This window comes from Odocoileus virginianus, chromosome 20, assembly GCF_023699985.2.
Source record: "Odocoileus virginianus isolate 20LAN1187 ecotype Illinois chromosome 20, Ovbor_1.2, whole genome shotgun sequence".
NCBI lineage: Eukaryota > Metazoa > Chordata > Mammalia > Artiodactyla > Cervidae > Odocoileus > Odocoileus virginianus.
In genome coordinates, this window is record NC_069693.1 from 48,927,067 (window position 1) to 48,944,865 (window position 17,799).

The 17,799-nt window shown below is 50.5% G+C and overlaps 1 protein-coding gene across 2 annotated transcripts in view; it reads right to left on the bottom strand.

Annotated features, from left to right (window-relative positions):
* The window catches only part of CRISPLD2 (cysteine rich secretory protein LCCL domain containing 2), a 65,530-nt gene that overhangs the window by 26,680 nt on the left and 21,051 nt on the right, over positions 1–17,799 (bottom strand). For both annotated transcript variants that reach the window (XM_070451447.1, XM_070451448.1), the window contains exons 4-11: positions 17,144–17,276; positions 16,598–16,713; positions 13,278–13,378; positions 7,967–8,107; positions 6,117–6,177; positions 2,836–2,902; positions 2,218–2,348; positions 202–245 (exon numbers count right to left, since the gene is read on the bottom strand). In XM_070451447.1, the coding sequence (XP_070307548.1) occupies positions 202–245; positions 2,218–2,348; positions 2,836–2,902; positions 6,117–6,177; positions 7,967–8,107; positions 13,278–13,378; positions 16,598–16,713; positions 17,144–17,276 (794 nt within the window). The remainder of the gene's footprint in view (positions 1–201; positions 246–2,217; positions 2,349–2,835; positions 2,903–6,116; positions 6,178–7,966; positions 8,108–13,277; positions 13,379–16,597; positions 16,714–17,143; positions 17,277–17,799) is intronic.

Here is a 17,799-nt window from a genome sequence, read left to right on the forward strand (position 1 = left end):
TCAGCCATCTAGGGCCAATGCCACGTTCAGATATGTTTAGAAACTAGCTAAAGAATCCTCAGGAACCTCTTCAATATTGTGGCAATGCTGAGAAAAGCAGTATCAACAGGTATGATAACCATTAAATCAGTAACTAAGGGGAACAAAATTCCAGGGTAACCTGTGGATTGTGGTCATTTAAGAGAAGACGGTCCACCTTACCTTTTACTTTTGACACCGTAAATGAGCTGGAAGCCTTGTATTTGCTGTGAAAGGAAACATTAGGTGAATGCAAAACAGAACTGCTTCTAAACATGCACCCTTGCTACTGTACTTAGTTTATTTCAGCCTCAATTTCATACCTTCCTACTTGTTTCCCATCACCCCGAAAGCCCTTAGCATGTTCCCGAGCAAGGTCTAGACTGAGAACATTCTAGAACAGGGCTCGTTAACCTTCTTTGTGCCAAGGATCCCTCTAGAGGCCTGCTAAAGCCTTTGGACGCCTCCTCAGAACAATGCTTTTTAAATGCATATGATACATTTAAAAGATTAAAAGGAAGTCATGTATTATTAATATCATTATCAAAGTATGAAAACAAATTTGTGTTAGTCTAATGGCTGTGCATCTTCATTAATGCATTAAAACCAGAATCAAGAGGCAGCTTTTCTAACTTCTGTCATTGAGGGACCATGATGGCAGAGAATGTTTCAAGATGTCTCCAGCAAGTGGACTTCTAGCAGTGCTAGCTAGATGTGGGGCTAAATATCCATAAAGGAAGACAATATTACATTTCAATTAGAGGTCAGTGAAACTAAAGCTTTCATCTGCCTTGCGTTCACAGACTCCCTGAATTCTAAGACGCGAAGAGCCTCACTCTAGACTCAAAGCTGGCCACTGGCAGGGACCAGAAGGGGCTTCAGGACAGGCATCCTGGGCAATACAGGCCCAAACCCTCAGCCAAGCCCACAGTTCCACCGGAGCTGAGGTTGAGCTCCATCAAGGCTGGTGTAGAGGTCACCCAACCAATCTCTCTGAATATTTTCTTGGTTTTCATTTAAACTTCCTTGCTCTTTTTTGTTTTGTTTTGTTTACATAACCCCCAAATCTCCAGCTAAGACAGAACAAGGAATATTGCAACACTGCCTCAAGATGAAGAACCAGGCCTTTCCAAGCAGAATGACTCACATAGTTTCTGAAATGTTCTGAGTGGCCTCACAGTTTAGAACAGACACGGACATACCATCTTGTAACAACCACAGAAGTGTCTGCTGAGCTCCTTCCTGCCACAGACCCTGGGGTGGGCGCTGACAGGGGTCCCTGACACGCCGCCCTGTGGTGGGTGTCAGCCAGGTGTCAGCCTCAGGTCCTACCATGGCCCCCATTTAAATATCAGGGCACTGCCAGCCGGAAGGGATGAAGAAGCCAGCCCAGGTCACAGACAGAGCAGGCAGAGCCGGGTCCGTTTGACCCCAGGGCCTGCAGTGGGTTCCACCTGCTCCTGGTCACATTATGCCTCGATGCCATGGACAGACCAAGACATGGCCTCCTGCTGGTCTTCATGCCCCCTCCATCCCCCAGAGTCAGGATGGCAAGGATGGTCTGCCCTGTGATTCATCCACATACCTTATGTGAAAAGCATCTTGCAAACACAAGTAGGTATATTTAAAAAATGAAAAGCTTCATTCTCAGGGGTAGGGGGGTATGTAGGGAATGCCAGTGAAGAATTAGCCTGCAAACTCAAAGATACCATCAGTCATTACTGAGGTGTCTGAAAAGGTCTCAGTGACAAGGAAGGGAGAAAAAGGAAGATTCAGAACTCACGTCAGACTGCAAGACTGTATGCTTTTGAAGGTTGTATACCTAGACTATCTCAAGCAAGTGGGAAAGAAGGGGTCAATATTTCCTTATTTGTTTTTCTATATCTTAATGGCTATATGTACCTTTCATAGTTAAGAATAGTATTAACTTTCAAACATGAAATAAACTTTCCTAAAAGCTACAAAAACAAGCAAACAAAAAACTCAAAACAAACAAAAAACTCAATACATTAAACATACACACAGAAACCCAGTGGAATAAAACATGCTAAACGGCCTATAGGGGTGATTTCTGAGTTCTAGCATTGTCATCTTTATTGTTTCCCGCTTCGTTATACAGTTCAGAACTTCCCAAGGTTTCAACAATACTCTCACAATCAAAAAAGAAGTCTTCAGGAGCCCTGATCACCAAATATTTACCTCAGAGACTGCACGCCGTTTCTCTCTGACTTGACAAAAAAGGGGACCTTCCCGTTCCTGGTGACGTCCACCAAGCCTCCCCTGTCGTCCAGGATCCCATAGTGAATGGCGGCCCGGCAGATGCTGGACGCCTGCAGGGCGGGGCCGGAATGTAAGTACATCTGAATTCACCTTTGTCAGCGATCATTTCCAGGAACACCCAAGATGTTTGTCCTCAACCCACAAAAAGCCAAAAAGCCGGGCCAAGGCTCACCCCACTGCTGACTCCGACCTCGCTCTATAACACGTCTTTGTTTCTGGAGTTGCTTATCTTTAAGAACTCATCTGCGTTGCTTTACAAACTAAGAACAGTGACAAACAGCCCTTTCTCCCCCTCCAGTGGAGCATATTATCGCTGGGGCTAACATAGAGACTGGTCGGCTCGGGGGTCAGCCCCCATTCCCGAAAGTGGCTTCACAAATCTGTGATCCCAGAAATAGGCATGGATCAGCTCTACAAAGACAGGGGTTTGACTACTGAGCAGAAAGAAAATCTGTTCACCTGAAAACCAGCCACCTGCTTTTAACACAGAGACAGGAGTCCATGCCAGCCATTTAAAGAAGCTCTGGCCATACTTACGCTTTCATAAAAGAGAGTCCCAAAGATCTTTGCTCCACTGTGCAGGCAGCCTGCTGGGCACTGGTACCTGATGGGGAAGAAAGAAGATGATTTTCATAAGTTGAACAAAATACATTGATAAAATCTTGCCATGAATTTATTGTTTTTAGTCCCCTTCAACAGCTATTATTACATATAGAGAAGTGTTGGTGATCTAGCAAACATTGTTTGGGAATAAGTCACAATTTACCCAGGCTGAAGTGTTTAGACACCTGGCCACAATTACAGATTCAACTTGGCCTCTTTAAAGACTATTTTCATGTGCTTCAGATTCAAGTCACATGGATGTTTCTATGAACAGATGGACAAAAGCCTTGTCTAGAAGAAAGATGAGCAGCTTCAAAGGCAGCAAAGAAGTCCTCAGATACAAATCATCAAAGATGTGCAGACTAAAAGTTCCAGGTGTCAAACTACAAGGGTGTTTTAATAGAATAAAATTCAATGATGGTGATCATGCTCACAAACAAATACCAATTAATCTTTCCATAAAGCCTTAATGATTCATGTCCCTTAAACCATAAACAAAATGAAGAAAAACAACCTACAAACTGGGAGAAAACATTTGCAAATGAAGTGACCCGCGAGCTATTAATTTCCAAAATATATAAATTCATACAGCTTAATATAAAAAAAGAACAAATAATCCAATCAGAAAGCCCCCCCAAATGAGCAGAAGATCTAAATAGACATTCATCCAAAAAAGACAGCCAGATGGCCAACAGGGACATAAAAAGATCCTCAACGTTGCTAATAGAAAAATGCACATTAAAACCACAATGAGGTACCACCCATCACTAAAAAGTTTGCAAATAACAAATGCTGGAGAGGTGTGGAAAAAAGGGAAGCCTCCTACACTCTTGGTGGGAATGCATATTGGTGCAGCCAGTGTGCAGAACAGGATGGAGGTTCCCTAAAAACAGAACTACCAAGTGATCCAGCAATCCCACTCCTGGGCATATATCCCAAAAAGATGAAAAATTCTAACTCAAAAAGATACATGTACCCCAATGGTCATACCAGCAATATTCACAATATTCACATGGAAGTAACCTAAGGGTCCATCAACAGATAGATGGATAAAAATGATGGTACATATATACCATGTAATATTACTCAGTCATAAAAATAAAACAATTCCATTTGCAGCAACATGGATGGATTACCATTCTAAGTGAAGTCAGAGGAAGACAAATATATGATATCACTTATGTGTGGAATCTAAAAAAAGATACAAATGAACTTATTTATAAAACAGAAACAGACTTACAGACATAGAAAATTTAGGAATACAAAATGGGGAAGTTGGGGAGGGATAAATTAGGAGTTTGGAATTAATATATACACACTACTATATATAAAATAGATAATCAACAAAGACCTACTGCATATTGTATATAGGTATTATATGCAGTATTTTATAATAACCTATGATGGAAAAGAATCTGAAAAAGAGTAAATATATGTATAACTGAATCACTTTGCTATATATCTGAAACTAACACAACATTGTAAATTAACTATACTTCAATTTAAAAAAAATTTTAAATTTCTATCCCTTGATTCTTGAATCTCCCAAGCAAAAAGCCAGAAAGTCAGACCTCCATGTTATTCCAACCATTTATAACTGGGAAAAACTGGAAGCAAGTCAGCAGGTGTCAAAGGAATAGCTAAATGTATTTCTGTGTGGCCAAATGTCAGCATATTATACGGCCACTAGAAATGAAGTTTCTGAGGAGTAGTTATTGACTTTGGAAATCTTAAGTGAAACCAGTAACATACAAGATTGTACAATAGGATAGGCCTAATCAGAGCACAGAACAAAGGTTGGAAGGAACAACATCAAATTATTACTGACACTAACGAGATTCTAGGACACTTATTTTCTTTATACTTGCTTTGGTGGTTGTTTTCCTGAATTACAATGAAAAAGGATATCCTTTAAAGTCAGAAAAAACACGCCAGTAAATATTTTTCTTGCAAAAGTGCCATGTACGGAAGACTGATGTGCCAGGTGGCGGGACGGCATCCAGGAAGGGCACCGTGGGAGTTCAGGGGGCCACACGTGGGCTGAGCTCTACTTCTTGACAGGAGGCGTCTAAGAGGCCCAGACCCCTGCCTTCTTCGTGCCTGGGGCGTGCTCCGTCTACCTCCGATCCTGAAACTCTTTTGATGCTGCCTGACAACGACTGTTCTCCAAACCTTGTCATCTTTTCCCACTGACTATTCAGGTGGATGCTCTCGTTACAAGTCAGCAGTTCGGAAAGACATGGCACTGCCACGGGCAGCTCAGGAGCCTTCCTGGCGTCCCAGACCCGGGAGTCTGCAGGGTGGAGACCCCTCCGCGACGACGCACAAGGTGGGGGCAGATGGTTACTCCACCACCCTCGCTGCCCCCTCTTGCTCATCTCACCACCAAACTGCCTGGTTCTGCTTTCACGGTATTTGCTGGCCCATCACCAAGGCTGGTGGGACAACATATGAGCCCCTTGAACATCTAATCCCAGCTGCTCTCTGTCCCAGGACACTCCCGCCTTCCCGCCAAAGGCGTGGGGCGTTCTCCTGACAAACTTGACTCCACGTCCCCGTGGTGTAAAATAGGACCGTCTCTTTCAGGTAATATGATACACCTTCTCTTTTGAGCATGTGCTTTAAATAACATGATTCAGCTTTAGATGAACAGAAGCCAGGACCTATAGGAAGAAGAGCAAGGGCCCCTCCACCAATGACATGGTTTTCCTGCCGTGAACCTGAGGGTCTGCACGTGGCCGCTGCACCTGTTGGCCATTCGCTGCCAGAAGGAGCAGCCCAGTGGCTATGTTGCCAAAACCAAGCTTGTTCTTCTTGGCAGATGTTTTTCAACATCTGAAATGGATGATATGAAGCGACTCCATTGGCTAGATTAATTTGTTCCACTCTAGGGGAGATGCTGGCTGCTCCTCGTCTGGTGGGGCCCTGGGGAAGCAGGACGACTGGGACTCCACAGCAGCCGTGCTGGACCCGGCCACGGCCACACCTGCCCTGACGCTGCCGCAGCCCAGAGCTCTGGGCCCCTCTGGGACCCCTTCACACAGAGGGTGGAAGGGAGCGTCCACCTTCACCAAAACATCGTTCAGGACCTCCCTGCCGATAGCACGCCTGGCATTTCCACAGCAGGTCAGCCAACAGGTCACGAAGGGACCCCGGGCCCAGAGTGGTGTGTCTGAGGGCTGCAGGTGGTGGGGGAGGGAGGGGCCAGCCCCTACCTGTTGCACGTGGACCCTTTACACTTGTCCTTCATCTTGGTGTCACACTTGACGACTTGGGCTAGGAGAGAAATGCAGAAACACTTGTCAAGGCAAGAAATGGGAGGATGAGTCCGAGTTAGCAGATCCCATCCCCACCCCGAGGAACTTTCTGGAACACCCTGGAGTCCTCATCATAACGAGAGCAGAAGCGTCGCCCACTGGCTGTAGGCGCAGGGTGGAGGTTTGAATCCCAGTTCCTCTTTCTAGGAGCACTGTCACCTTGGACACTTACTTCCCGTCTCTGAGGTTCAAATCCCACTTATTAACGGAGATGGGTACAGTATCCACCTCCAAGGGTTTCTCTGAGCCTTGATGAGAAAGTGAACCAACCTCAGAAGGCAGCCTGGCACGCTGAGTGCCCCTCAGCCTCACAGGGCCCTGAGGGCGAGCCTCATGCAGCCCAGGAAGCGGGGACCCAGCCGTTCCCCCCAGCGTCATCTCCCACAGCCACAAGGACATGGCCAAGTCTTTCTTTTGGTTTATTTTATAGGGGCATATCAGAATCTTGGAGTAACGTTACAGTTTGACAGAAAGACACATATTATTTTGTAATTTTACATTATGGAAAAATAAAATAATAATGAAAGAGTTTGGAACCTCTGGACAGACAAGGACATCAGGGTATTTGGTGGTCACAGAGAGCCACAGGCTGACTAACAGGCGGGAGTCCAGGGGAGAGAGACTTCTGCTGGGTGTGCGCTGGCGGGAGGGCAACTGACAAAATAGCCAAGGCTTTCTGAGAAAGATGGGTGTGAGCTGGCCTCCTCCTCAGGCCCGAGTCCAGCTGTCTGCTGGGTGATAGTTCGGAGGGAAAACAGAGACACTGGCGGGCAGAGAAGCCACACCTGGTACCGTGTCTGTAAGAAAATACCCTCTAGAGCCCCCAAACTTCAGTAGAGGTGCCGCATACACAGGCGACCCAGGTCGGGAAGGGGGGAATCGGAGCCGGATAGGGGAGGGCAGAGAGAAGCAAGCCCCAGGAGGTGAAGGGTCTCGGGAGACCAGAGGTGAGCATGAGAACATGGCATCTGGGGACCTCCGAAAGTCTCTGGGGAAACAGCCAGCTTCCTGCCTTAAGGGAGCTGTTGGAGGCACTGTGCTGATGACCTCACAATACAGCTGACACTGGGGGACCCATGTTACTGTAAAAAACCCCCACGGCGACCTGACCGAGCTGCAGCCGCCCCGGCAAGGAGATGGGCGAGGAGGCACAGACGAGAACACGCAGCCCAGGTCTAGAATTCACGGCCTCCTCTTTAGTGACTGCTGCAGCTCCTCTCCGTCAAGAACACAGTGCCTCTCCTAGAATGCGGACACAGGAAATGCGCACACCCGTGTCTCTGGGCTAAAACAGTGCTAACAAGAGGCAGCAGGGCTCCTGCTTTACAGATGAGCTCATGGAGCGTCAAAGAGGCAGGTCCCACTCACAGGACCCGTGCGCATGGTGGCCCTGGGAGCCAGGCCCCGAGCTGCCTGTTCATTCTTCCTCTGGGAGGGGGACACCCCAACAGGAACCCAATCTCGGCCCCGGTCCTCTTTGAAAGGACAAGAGAAGGTCTAACTTTAAAATAACTGCGTGGGGGGAAAAGGCCACCCAAGTACACCTCCTATAATGCTTCTTTTGAAATGACTTTAAAATATCATTTTTTAGAAACGTCTTCGAGTTGTGCTTTTGCAAGCTACACCCCACTCTGGTCCCCGCTGTTTGTCGACTTGGAGACCTCTCAACCCACTGGCCCCCCTACTCCATCCACCCCAAAGAAAACTGCCCCCTTCAGAGGCGGCCAGCATGGCAGAGCCCCACTCACTCATGTGGTTCACGGGAGAGTCTTTCTTGGGCTTCGTGGGTTTGATCACCCTTGGTGAGACCCAGACGTGCTTCTCATCAGGAATGGGGGCCACTTCCACCTCGTTCATGTCGTCCGTTTCAGGTTTCTGGCCATAAGTCTCTTAATAGTGAAGGGGGGAGAGAAAAGCAACATGCTGGGATCCAAATGAAATGCACTTGGGAAGAAGTAAAAAAGCCATCTGGAGACGAAACTAGTTTGAGGTTTGCTTTCACAAAGGGTCATTTCAGCAGCAAAGAGAAAGTTCCGCTTCAGGGCCAACTGGCCGGGCGGGATTCTCCCCACCAAGAGCAATGGATGGCTCTCTGCTCACTGTGCTTTTGGAACCCAAGAGCAGCTGGGCTGACCGGAGGTTAGAAGGCCCCGGCACCCACCCCTGAATGGTCTGAATGATTTCTTGTCCCATCTCTGCCTACTAACCACTGCCTACCCAAGGAAGCAGCTTCAGGAAGCCACCTCATCCTCTGACCCCAAACCACAGCTGTCTCCCCGAGGTCCCTCTGCGCTGGATTCTCACTGAGGGAGGGGTCTTCCTAGATATGTGCCATCGGGGTGCAAGAATACCCATGTCGATGGTCTTGGACCCACTGCCCTTTACCACCTGCACGTTCTGCTCCCTTCCCCACCCCCAAAGGTCAAGATCACTTAACCTTTCTCTGCACTGCAGTTCTGAAACCCAGTAACACTGGAACCATCACCTAGAAAGAGCCAAAGATCCAACTCGTGGTTAAAAAAACTTAGTTCACTGGCTCCCAATCTTTTCCCCACTCAAATATGGTTATTTCTCCAAACATGACTGCAACCTTCATGTTTCAAAACATTCTAATTCACCAAACAAATTGCATTTATTAAGCATCAGTTCTTATCATGAAAGTCACCATGATCTGTAATCAGGCCACTTGGATACCAAGCCTTACACTCCAGCCAAAGCAAAGCAAAGTATTGCTTACGCACCCTTATCAAACATGAACTGGTGCACATCTGTTGTGGGACCCGCCAAGGATGTCGTGGACCAGAGTTGGAAACCCCTGCCTTCTAAGCTTCTCCAGTGAGAAAAGACAACAGATGTGCTTTGATAAGAAGGAGTTCAAGGAGCAGGAATGGATGGGGCCCTCACAGGCCTCTTGTGTCAATGGATTAAGACTCAAGTTCCATCAAACGTCCACCAATTCCAAGCCTTATCTCCATTTCTCCTTAAGGGTGACAACATCTCTTCTCTGAAGGGCAGACCAACCGTTTTGTGTTGACACAAGCCATTCAATTGAAGGGTGACTTCAAGATCTCTTCAAGAGATCTCTGGATGCCTTTTGATAGGATACACTGCAGCCATTTCACTGGCTGACTCATCACTGTACAACCACCGCTCCAGGGGAACCCAAGAGGAGGACGGACGGGATCTAAGCCAGAGGAGATGTTAATCCTGAGTCCCAAGATCATTACCAGAGCTCGTGGACCTTCATGTCCGGCTCCTGGACGACACGCTCTCCACCACCTCCCTCCCCCACCAGTTGAAGACTCCCTGGGGCAGCATCCAGCCTGCTTCACACCCCACTCTACAACGAGCTCCAGCACACAGCAGTTGCTCAACAAAATTGGCTGCACGAAGGACCGTCAACCCTCCCCCCACCCCCCACAATGAATTCTGTCTTTGAACTCTTTGGAGGGAAAAAAAATAGCCCAGCAAAGTTTAAAGATATTCAGGAAGGGGAATGCGGAAAACATTATCTGTAGCTAAACTCTATAGGCAAAATCTTTATGAAGACGCTGGGTTTGCAAACAGCACTTGGAACCCAGCAGCGGTCTCTGGTCTGTCTTCCCATCAAAGTGGCTATTCAGGCTTGCTCTTCACTGAAAGCCAGAGCTGTCTCTGGAATAAGCTGGGTTTTCTTCCACTGGCCTTTAGGATTTTTATACCTCATAATCGCGGCTTTATTTAGCCGAATATAGTTGGGTAGAGCAGCCTAAAGCATTTGAGGGCTCACTATTTAAGAAAATGGGCAGACAGTCCTCACCCTCAGACACACACATGAAAAGTGGAATGCTTACCCAGAGGACGGGCTGTATTTGAGCACATCCTAATTAAGATCCCCTGAGTGGACCAGCACAGGCCTGGGGAAATTCCGTGCCCGAGTTCACGCCAAGGTTACCCTGTGCTCCGTCCAGCTCTGGACCGGGGGTCCCGGGGTACCGAGCATTTCTACGTCATTCTGCAGACTCCACCTGGTTCTATAAGTGCGGATAAAGCTCATAGCTAACGTCAAGCTCTGGTGTCATCCTGTCATTGCCCTGGGAGGCGTGAACAGCCCCATTTCACATATGGGAAAACTGAGCCTTGGAGAGGCTATGTGACCTGCCCAAGCTCACACAGCTGAGAGTCAGACTCCTTTCCCTGAATCCCACACCCTTCATCGCCACACAGGGACAGGCTGGAGGGGTGGGAACGCCTCTTATGGTCTATCCTTATCCCCGCTCCATCTCCATTAAGAGGTCAAGGCTTTGCCAGGCACCTCAATAAACGCTTATTAAGTAGCTTATGCAGATAAGCTGCTTTAGAGGAGACTTTCTGCATGGTTAGCTAAGGAAATCAGGATGCCCGCCAAATGGAGTTGGGTATTTTCCACCAAAAATAAAGAAGCAAGTCCAGGAGGCTTCTTTGGGGGGGTTAACCAGCATCTAGGCTGTCTTTGTGTACATTTGTTCTCTGACAAGGACCCTCTGTGGACTTTGGGGGTATATTTATTCAGACAACATGCATAACACACCTGCTAGGTGCCCCTGGAGGCCCTGGAATGAACCAGCAGCTGTAACTACAGGTGATTCAAGTTCATGGAGAGTTTGGGTGCAGCAAGGGCGTGGAGGCAAGTGAGCGGCCTGGCTGTGAAATCAGGGAAGTCTTCCTAGAGGAGGTGTGACACCACAGTTGTGTTTTCCGAGAAAAGAAGGCATGTGCCAGGATCCTGAGATGGATGGGGCCCCCAGACTGCTAGAGGGCCCCCAGTAACCCCTAAGGTAAAGAACTCCATGCCAGGTGATGAGTGAGGTCATACCTCCCCACCTCTACTTCTCCAAGAAAGTAATGGGCTGGGTCTATAAAGTGCTGACTATGTGCAGGCTGCTGTCCTAGTAACTCATACCTTCCTCACCACATCCTCCCAGCAAACCATCTACAGGAGATGATGGCATCACTCTTACAGATGGGGGAAACTGAGGCTCAGAGAAGGCAAGCAGTTTGCCTGGCATACCCGGCCTGGAGTGCAGACACGCCCCCTCTGCCCACCCTGCATGCTAACGGCCTGCCTCGCGCACACATGGAGCCCCCCAGCAGGAGACCTGAGGGGGCGCCCCCAGAGGTCTGCCCTCCCTCACGGTCCCCAAACCAGCCCTCAGGATCTGAGAGGGGACTTGTCCCTCTGGGCGACCAGATAGCAGCCACAGGACCCGCCTGAAAGGAGACTTGGAGCCTGACATGCCTTGAGTGTCGGCCTGCCTTCTCAGCCCTCCCATTGCCCCCGGGAGCCGACATGTCACCCCATTTTCACACAGGAAGACTGAGGCTCAGATTGATGAAGTGACCCGCCAGGGTCCCCCTGCTGGAACGTGCAGGGTTGATAGTCCTCAAGCAGGTGTACTAGACTCTAAAACCCAGCTTGTCCCAGGAATCCAGGTATCGGAGTGGGACTGTGTGGGAATATTTCACTAAGGATGGGCGTGGGGACCCCGTCTCGAAGACAGTGAAGAGGGGGAGCAGAAACTCCACCTAACCAATGCTCGTGGTGCCCTACCGCGTGGCGGGCACTGCCAGGACCTGCACACCGTGCCATGACATGTGCAGTTCCCTGCCGGACATGCCCTTCCCTTCTCTCATTACCAGGCTGTCTTCTTCAACAGCTGCCTGCTCGGGAGGCCCTCCCTGGCCCGGCTCATGGTGGAGGCTCCTGCTACAGCCCCGGGGCACCTGTATCATGCCCTGAGAGGGGCGATGGCCCCGCTGGACACCAGGTTCCCCAGGGCAGGGCCAGGACTGGTCCCCATAGTCACCCCACCTCATCACCTAGCAACATCCTGGCACACAGCAGGCACTCAGGATGTTCACACCAAATGCACTGACTCTCTCATCTGAGCCTGAGATGTGTCACGGACGGAGTCACCAGGCCCATTTTGCTGCTAGGCAGAAAGACTGAGGGGTTTGAGCAAAGAGCCTCAGATCCCCAAGATCCAGAGCCAGAAGTCTCATGTCTAGACTCTGGGTTGAGCCCCGCTTCCCCTGGAGACTCAGCTACCTGCACATAAGTCACAACCCAGGGGACCACATGGACCAGGCCACCCTGACCAAACCATCAGACCTTTGCTTCTCCCCCTAGAGGACACCCCCACCCTGCCCCACTGCAGTGGGAAGAATCAGCAGGGAATAACCAGCCCGAGGGCTGGAACTCCACTCTTCACCCTGGAGCCCACTGGGCTGACCCCACGAGCCCCCGGCAGGGAAGGGCCGCTGCCTCCTGCCCATGCCAACCCTCCTGAAAGGCTCCTCTCAGCCGTCACAGGACCTGTTGACGCAGCCACGTGAAAAAACACACCTCAACCGCAGACACACGTTCAGCACCTCAGCCGGGACGGAGTTGGAGGAAATAGTCCAAAATGTGAGCACTTCAGGCATGAAAACTGTGCATTATTTACAGGAGCAGGGTAAATGGAAACACCTGAGTGGCCAGCAATAAACAAATGCTGGCGTCGCTGGAAAATACACGGCCTGAAAGCTCTGGCTGGGCCTGAGTTGAGCAGGGAGGGGAACATAGATGTTTATGACGAGTAAGGGCTGGGTGAGCCACACATGTGGGTGGGTGGGGGGCTGATGGGGACGAGGACGAGCAGGAGGGGCTCCAACAGCCCACCCGGCCCACAGCTGGCCTGGACCATCCATCACGCAGCTGCTTTAAATTCCTCGTTTGTCGTCTGTCTTGTACCAAAGTCTGAACACCAAGAGGGCAGGATGCCTCTGGTCAGTGCCGCCCACGGGAGATGCCCACTGGGGGATGTCCCAGGGGCAGCTGGGTCCCTGGGGAGCTGGGGCTGAACCCTGAGTCTGGAGATAGAGAGGGGAGGAGCGGAGCGTGGGCCGGAGTCTGGAGATGAAGGAGGGGAGCAGAGGGCAAGGGTGGAAGGGACCAATTTCTCCCCCAGCTGTCCAACGTCCCCGTTTCATGCTGGCAGCTCTGTGACTCAGGGACAGGAGTGGAAGCCCGCTCCCAAGGGCTCTGAAGTGGATTCCTACCTCGGTAACAGAGGTTGTTCTTGCAGCCGCCGCCATACTTGGGGGGGCACTCGGAGCAAGGCCGGCCGGTTCTGTAGGGGGCTTCTCCGATCCAGTTGCCCCTGAGGACAGACCAGAAACACCATCACGGGGCTGCCATGCCAGGGCCTGGGGGCCCCTCTCTCTGTTCTAGACCCTCTTGGGGCCCCAACACAGTCAGGGAGGACGGAAGGTATGAGGGGGACAGGCACTTACCCTGAGCCCCTCTGCACAGCGTCTAGAGAAGTACAGAATAATCTAGCCAGGAGCCATGAAGCATCCTTCTCCTTCTCATCCTTTGTCCTGTGGCCCCCACCTACCCACACTGCTCCCTCGCACAACGCTGAACGCCAGCGGCACCGCCCCCTCCCCCAGCCCCAACACCAACGCAGGGAAGCTGCTGGGACCCTCCCTTTTAAGCCATTTCTCAAATAAGTGATGGGCAGCCTGCCCCAGGGAAGCCAGTAACCTCGAGGCCCTCTCACTGAACACCCACCCGCTCATTCTATCCTTCCAGCACCCTAGGAGGGACATGCTAGAGTTCAATCCTTTATCAGGCGAGGAAACAGGCTCAGAAATGTTAAGTGACTTGCCCAACGTCACACAGCAAATGAGTGTGAGGGCTGGGATTTGACCTCAGCCTGTAGGGTTCAAAGCTTTGACCATACTCTGCTCGTGGGGCTGAGACCCTCTGGGCATCACAGGCACCGATCCGCCTCCCTCTAAGCTTCCGGGGCAGGAAAACCAGAGGCCGCTCGGGGGGATTAGCAGGTGGTAAGCGGGACTCCCAGGCCCTTCTGGCGGTGCCTTTGGCAGCACAGGCTGGAGCAGTGAGTGACTGGGGGCCGGTTTCTAAGACCTGTTCTAGGAACTTCCTTCACGGTTGCCCCAGTCAACTAGCTGTCCTCTCAGGAAACAGACGCAGGGCCCCACTCTCGGGCCAAGGGCGGCCGAGCCATGAGGAGCAGGCTCTGGCGCTGGACCCGGCCCTTCCAACCAGAACCTCTGCCCTCTCTGTACGGGGTAACCTCGGGGACTGGTCGTGAGATGAAGGAGGTGGCTGTGTGGACGGCTCACATCAAGACTGGCCTCTGGTGATGGCAACATACTCTCTGAGCGCTTGCTAAATCAGCAACCTCATGGGGTGACGGTCTGATGGCTGTCCAGGGTGGCCAGGGAGGGAGGGGTCCCGTTAGTGCTGACCAAGGGACAAACTGCAGAAAACACACTGTTTGCTCCTGGTCAGCCCAAAATAGTGGAATGGAACCACCCAGGGCCACGTGGGTGTCAGGCCAGGGGTGGTGGGCAGGGGCTGTCACAGTCTGCACCCAGAGAGGGCAAAATGACACCCCCCAGCAGGCTGCAGACACTGCTTTGTTCAGCATCTGCCTCACATGCAGGCTGGCCAGGACTCATGGAGGGCTTCGGGATGACCCCACAAACGGACCATCACCGGGGGACCCTGGGTGGGGCTCAGTAGGTTCTTCAGACCATTTGGGCCCCTAGATGGGCTCTTCCCCTCCCCCAGATGAGTCTGCCAGCATGTGTAGGCTCCACGTTCCCTCAGTGACAAACCCTGCCTCCCACAGGACTGGCACAGTAACTCTCAGAGGTGGTGGCTGTGGACGGGGGCTGGGTGCCAGGCTCCTGGGAACCTGTCTTCCAGCCTGGGTGCTATGTTATATACACGGTGCATGGGCTGAACATATGTGCACACCCCCCATAGCCATAACCCCCAGGGTAGCTGCATTTGGAGATGGGGCCTCAGAGGAGGTGACCCCTGAGACGGTGGGGACCCTGATCCAATAGGATTAGTGTTCTTATAGGAAGAGACATAGAGAGCTCAACTTCCTCTCCATCTCTCTCCTCCACCCCCTGCACACAGTGAGGAAACATCATGTGGAGACACGGGGAGAAGGTGGCCATCTATGAGCTGGGAAGAGAATCCTCACCAGAAACCAGCCCTGCTGGACCCTGATCTGGACCTCTGGCCTCCAGGGCTGTGAGAGAGAACTCTGCGGCTGAAGCCACTTTGTTACAGCAGTGTGTGCTGACTAATACATACTTATACATGTGAATATTTACTAGCTGTACTCCCAGGATTAGTGTGTTTTCCTATACGTACAATATTAATTTTTTAAAGAAAGGGATAGGAGGTAAATAAGGGGGAAGTGGTATTTCTAGTAGGATCTTCTAGTGTTTTTTTTTTTAATACACAGTCAAATTGAATTATTCCTCACTCCACACCTGCCACTCTTCCAGTAGTTCTGACTAGCTTACGGCTCTTCGGTGGGGCTTGGTCCCTCCCATCGATGACACAACCCCTAACCTCATCCCTGTGGCTGCGGAGGCATTGCTACCACTAGCGTGCCGGATGGTTTACAGAGAGTTTCTATTTTCCTCCCAACCTCAGCGATTCTCTCTTCATCCCACCTTCGCACAGCCACTCCTGACCCAACCCAGTAAGTGAGGTCATTCCTGCTTCATGCAGTCACTGAGAAAATATGCAAGGGCCACTGCATGCAGGGCCCAGTGCTAGGATGGCGGCCAGCCCCGTGGCCAGTGCGCAAACCACAGGCTGTAAACTGGGTGAGCTGTTCTCCGAGAATCAGCACATAGTTGTCTCGTGAGCAACAGAGGTGAGCGGGTAAAGAGGTAAGTGACATACTGATGACATCAGGATGCTGTAAAGATGAAGAGGGGCTGTGACCCAAAGGTTTGATGAGGTCCCTTCTGGGAGGGGAAACAACGATGCAAGACACCTATTTACTAGAGTGCTCTTTGCTACATATTTTCAGAGAAAAAGAATCTTTATGGTGGACTCCACTAGTTGCCCAGCCAGCAGCTATTCCTGCTTCTGATCTATTCAAGCAGTCCCAGAGGACAATTTGCCGAACTAACTGGGACAAGTTCATTGGCCAAAGTCAACTGGGGCAGTCTTGTTCCCCCCGTCCATGAGTAGTCTGGTTCTGGCCAATGACGTAAGGAGAAAGTGGGCCAGGGGAGAGAAAAGCAGAAGGAGAGAACTCTTTTCTACCATTCTCTTCCCTTCGGTTTGGGAAGACTTGGTGCCTGATGTTTTGCAGCCTTCTTATGACCATGAGGAGAGGACAGTACTGCAAGAAGACAGAAAGTTCTCATTGACACTGCTGAGCTACTAAGCTAACCTAGACGCACAAAATCTCTGAATGCCTTGTTATGTGAAGTAATGAAGAGATTTTACCACTTAAGCCAGTTCTAGTTAGGTCTTCCATGGCAAGCAAACACACCCCGACCCATAAAACCATGTCACTTGTTCTTACTTTGGAGAATAATTGCAAACGAGGTAGACTGCATTCTCCCAAACATCTCCCCAGACATTGATCCTCTGGCAGGTGTTCACGGCACAGCCGATCTTGTTGGTTGTGGCCCAAACTATCTGAAAAGATGACATCCATACATCAAAGTTCAAGGGGAAAATGACCAGGGCGACATAATCTGGCCTGAATCCACAAGGTGCCCCCAGTAAATGGGCGTGTGGTAAAGGGGTGAAGGCCCAAATTCTTCCTCTGGCCCATGAAAGAGCCAGACATTTGTTTAAATCAAATATGGAAAAGTGAACAAAACAAGACAAATAAGGAAAATGCCCCAGCAATGTAAAACTGCTATAGACGTTTCTAGTGCTTATTCTCAATTTCCATATTTGTGAACCAGTCACAAATAGCTCAACCCACCAGTTATACTTTGAATAGGACTGAATTAAAGGAAGAAAATTAAGGCAATGATAGAAGAGAGGTTCTCTGATTGGGGGAGAGCCCCACAGTTCTGGGGGTGCCAGGCTGAGGCCATGCCCGATCTTCCAGCCTTACCTGCGTGTAGTGGGTGCACATGGGCCCGGAGCACCTCTCTGGACACCAAGGGTTGCACTCGTGGGGGTAGGGGTAGGTGTAGTCCTTCACCTCATCGTACCAGGACTGCACGTGGAAGCCAGGGGAGCGATACCTGCAGGGACAGATGGGCTTGTTAAGTTCTGGCCACCACATGCACACAACAGAGACCCCTCTGGCAGCACCACCACTCAAGGTGGAGTTGGAGGCGGGGCGCGCCTTCAGGCCAACAGCACCACATCCCACCTGCACCTGTTAGAAATGCTAAAAACCTGAACTGGCCTCCTTCAGAGTCCAGGAGTATGCCTGGGTGACCCACACACCACCTGTGTGTATGAGAAACTTGTATCTGGCCCCAGTGAATCCTATTTTATACTAATAATTATGTATTTTTTTCATTTACATTTGGGGAAATATATGCAGCCCCTGAATCCCGTATTTCACAGATATTACTGCATAAGAAAAAAAACGAAGAGGGGCAAACCTTGCCCCAAGCTCCCATTTGGGATCCTATCACCTGAGCCCTCCCTCGCCCCCAGCACTTAGAAGACCCTCCCCACCTCTTGTTGTGACTGGCCCTCTCTTCAGCTCCATCTGCCAGGCTGGCATCGGGAAAGAAAATAAACCAGATGCAAGCC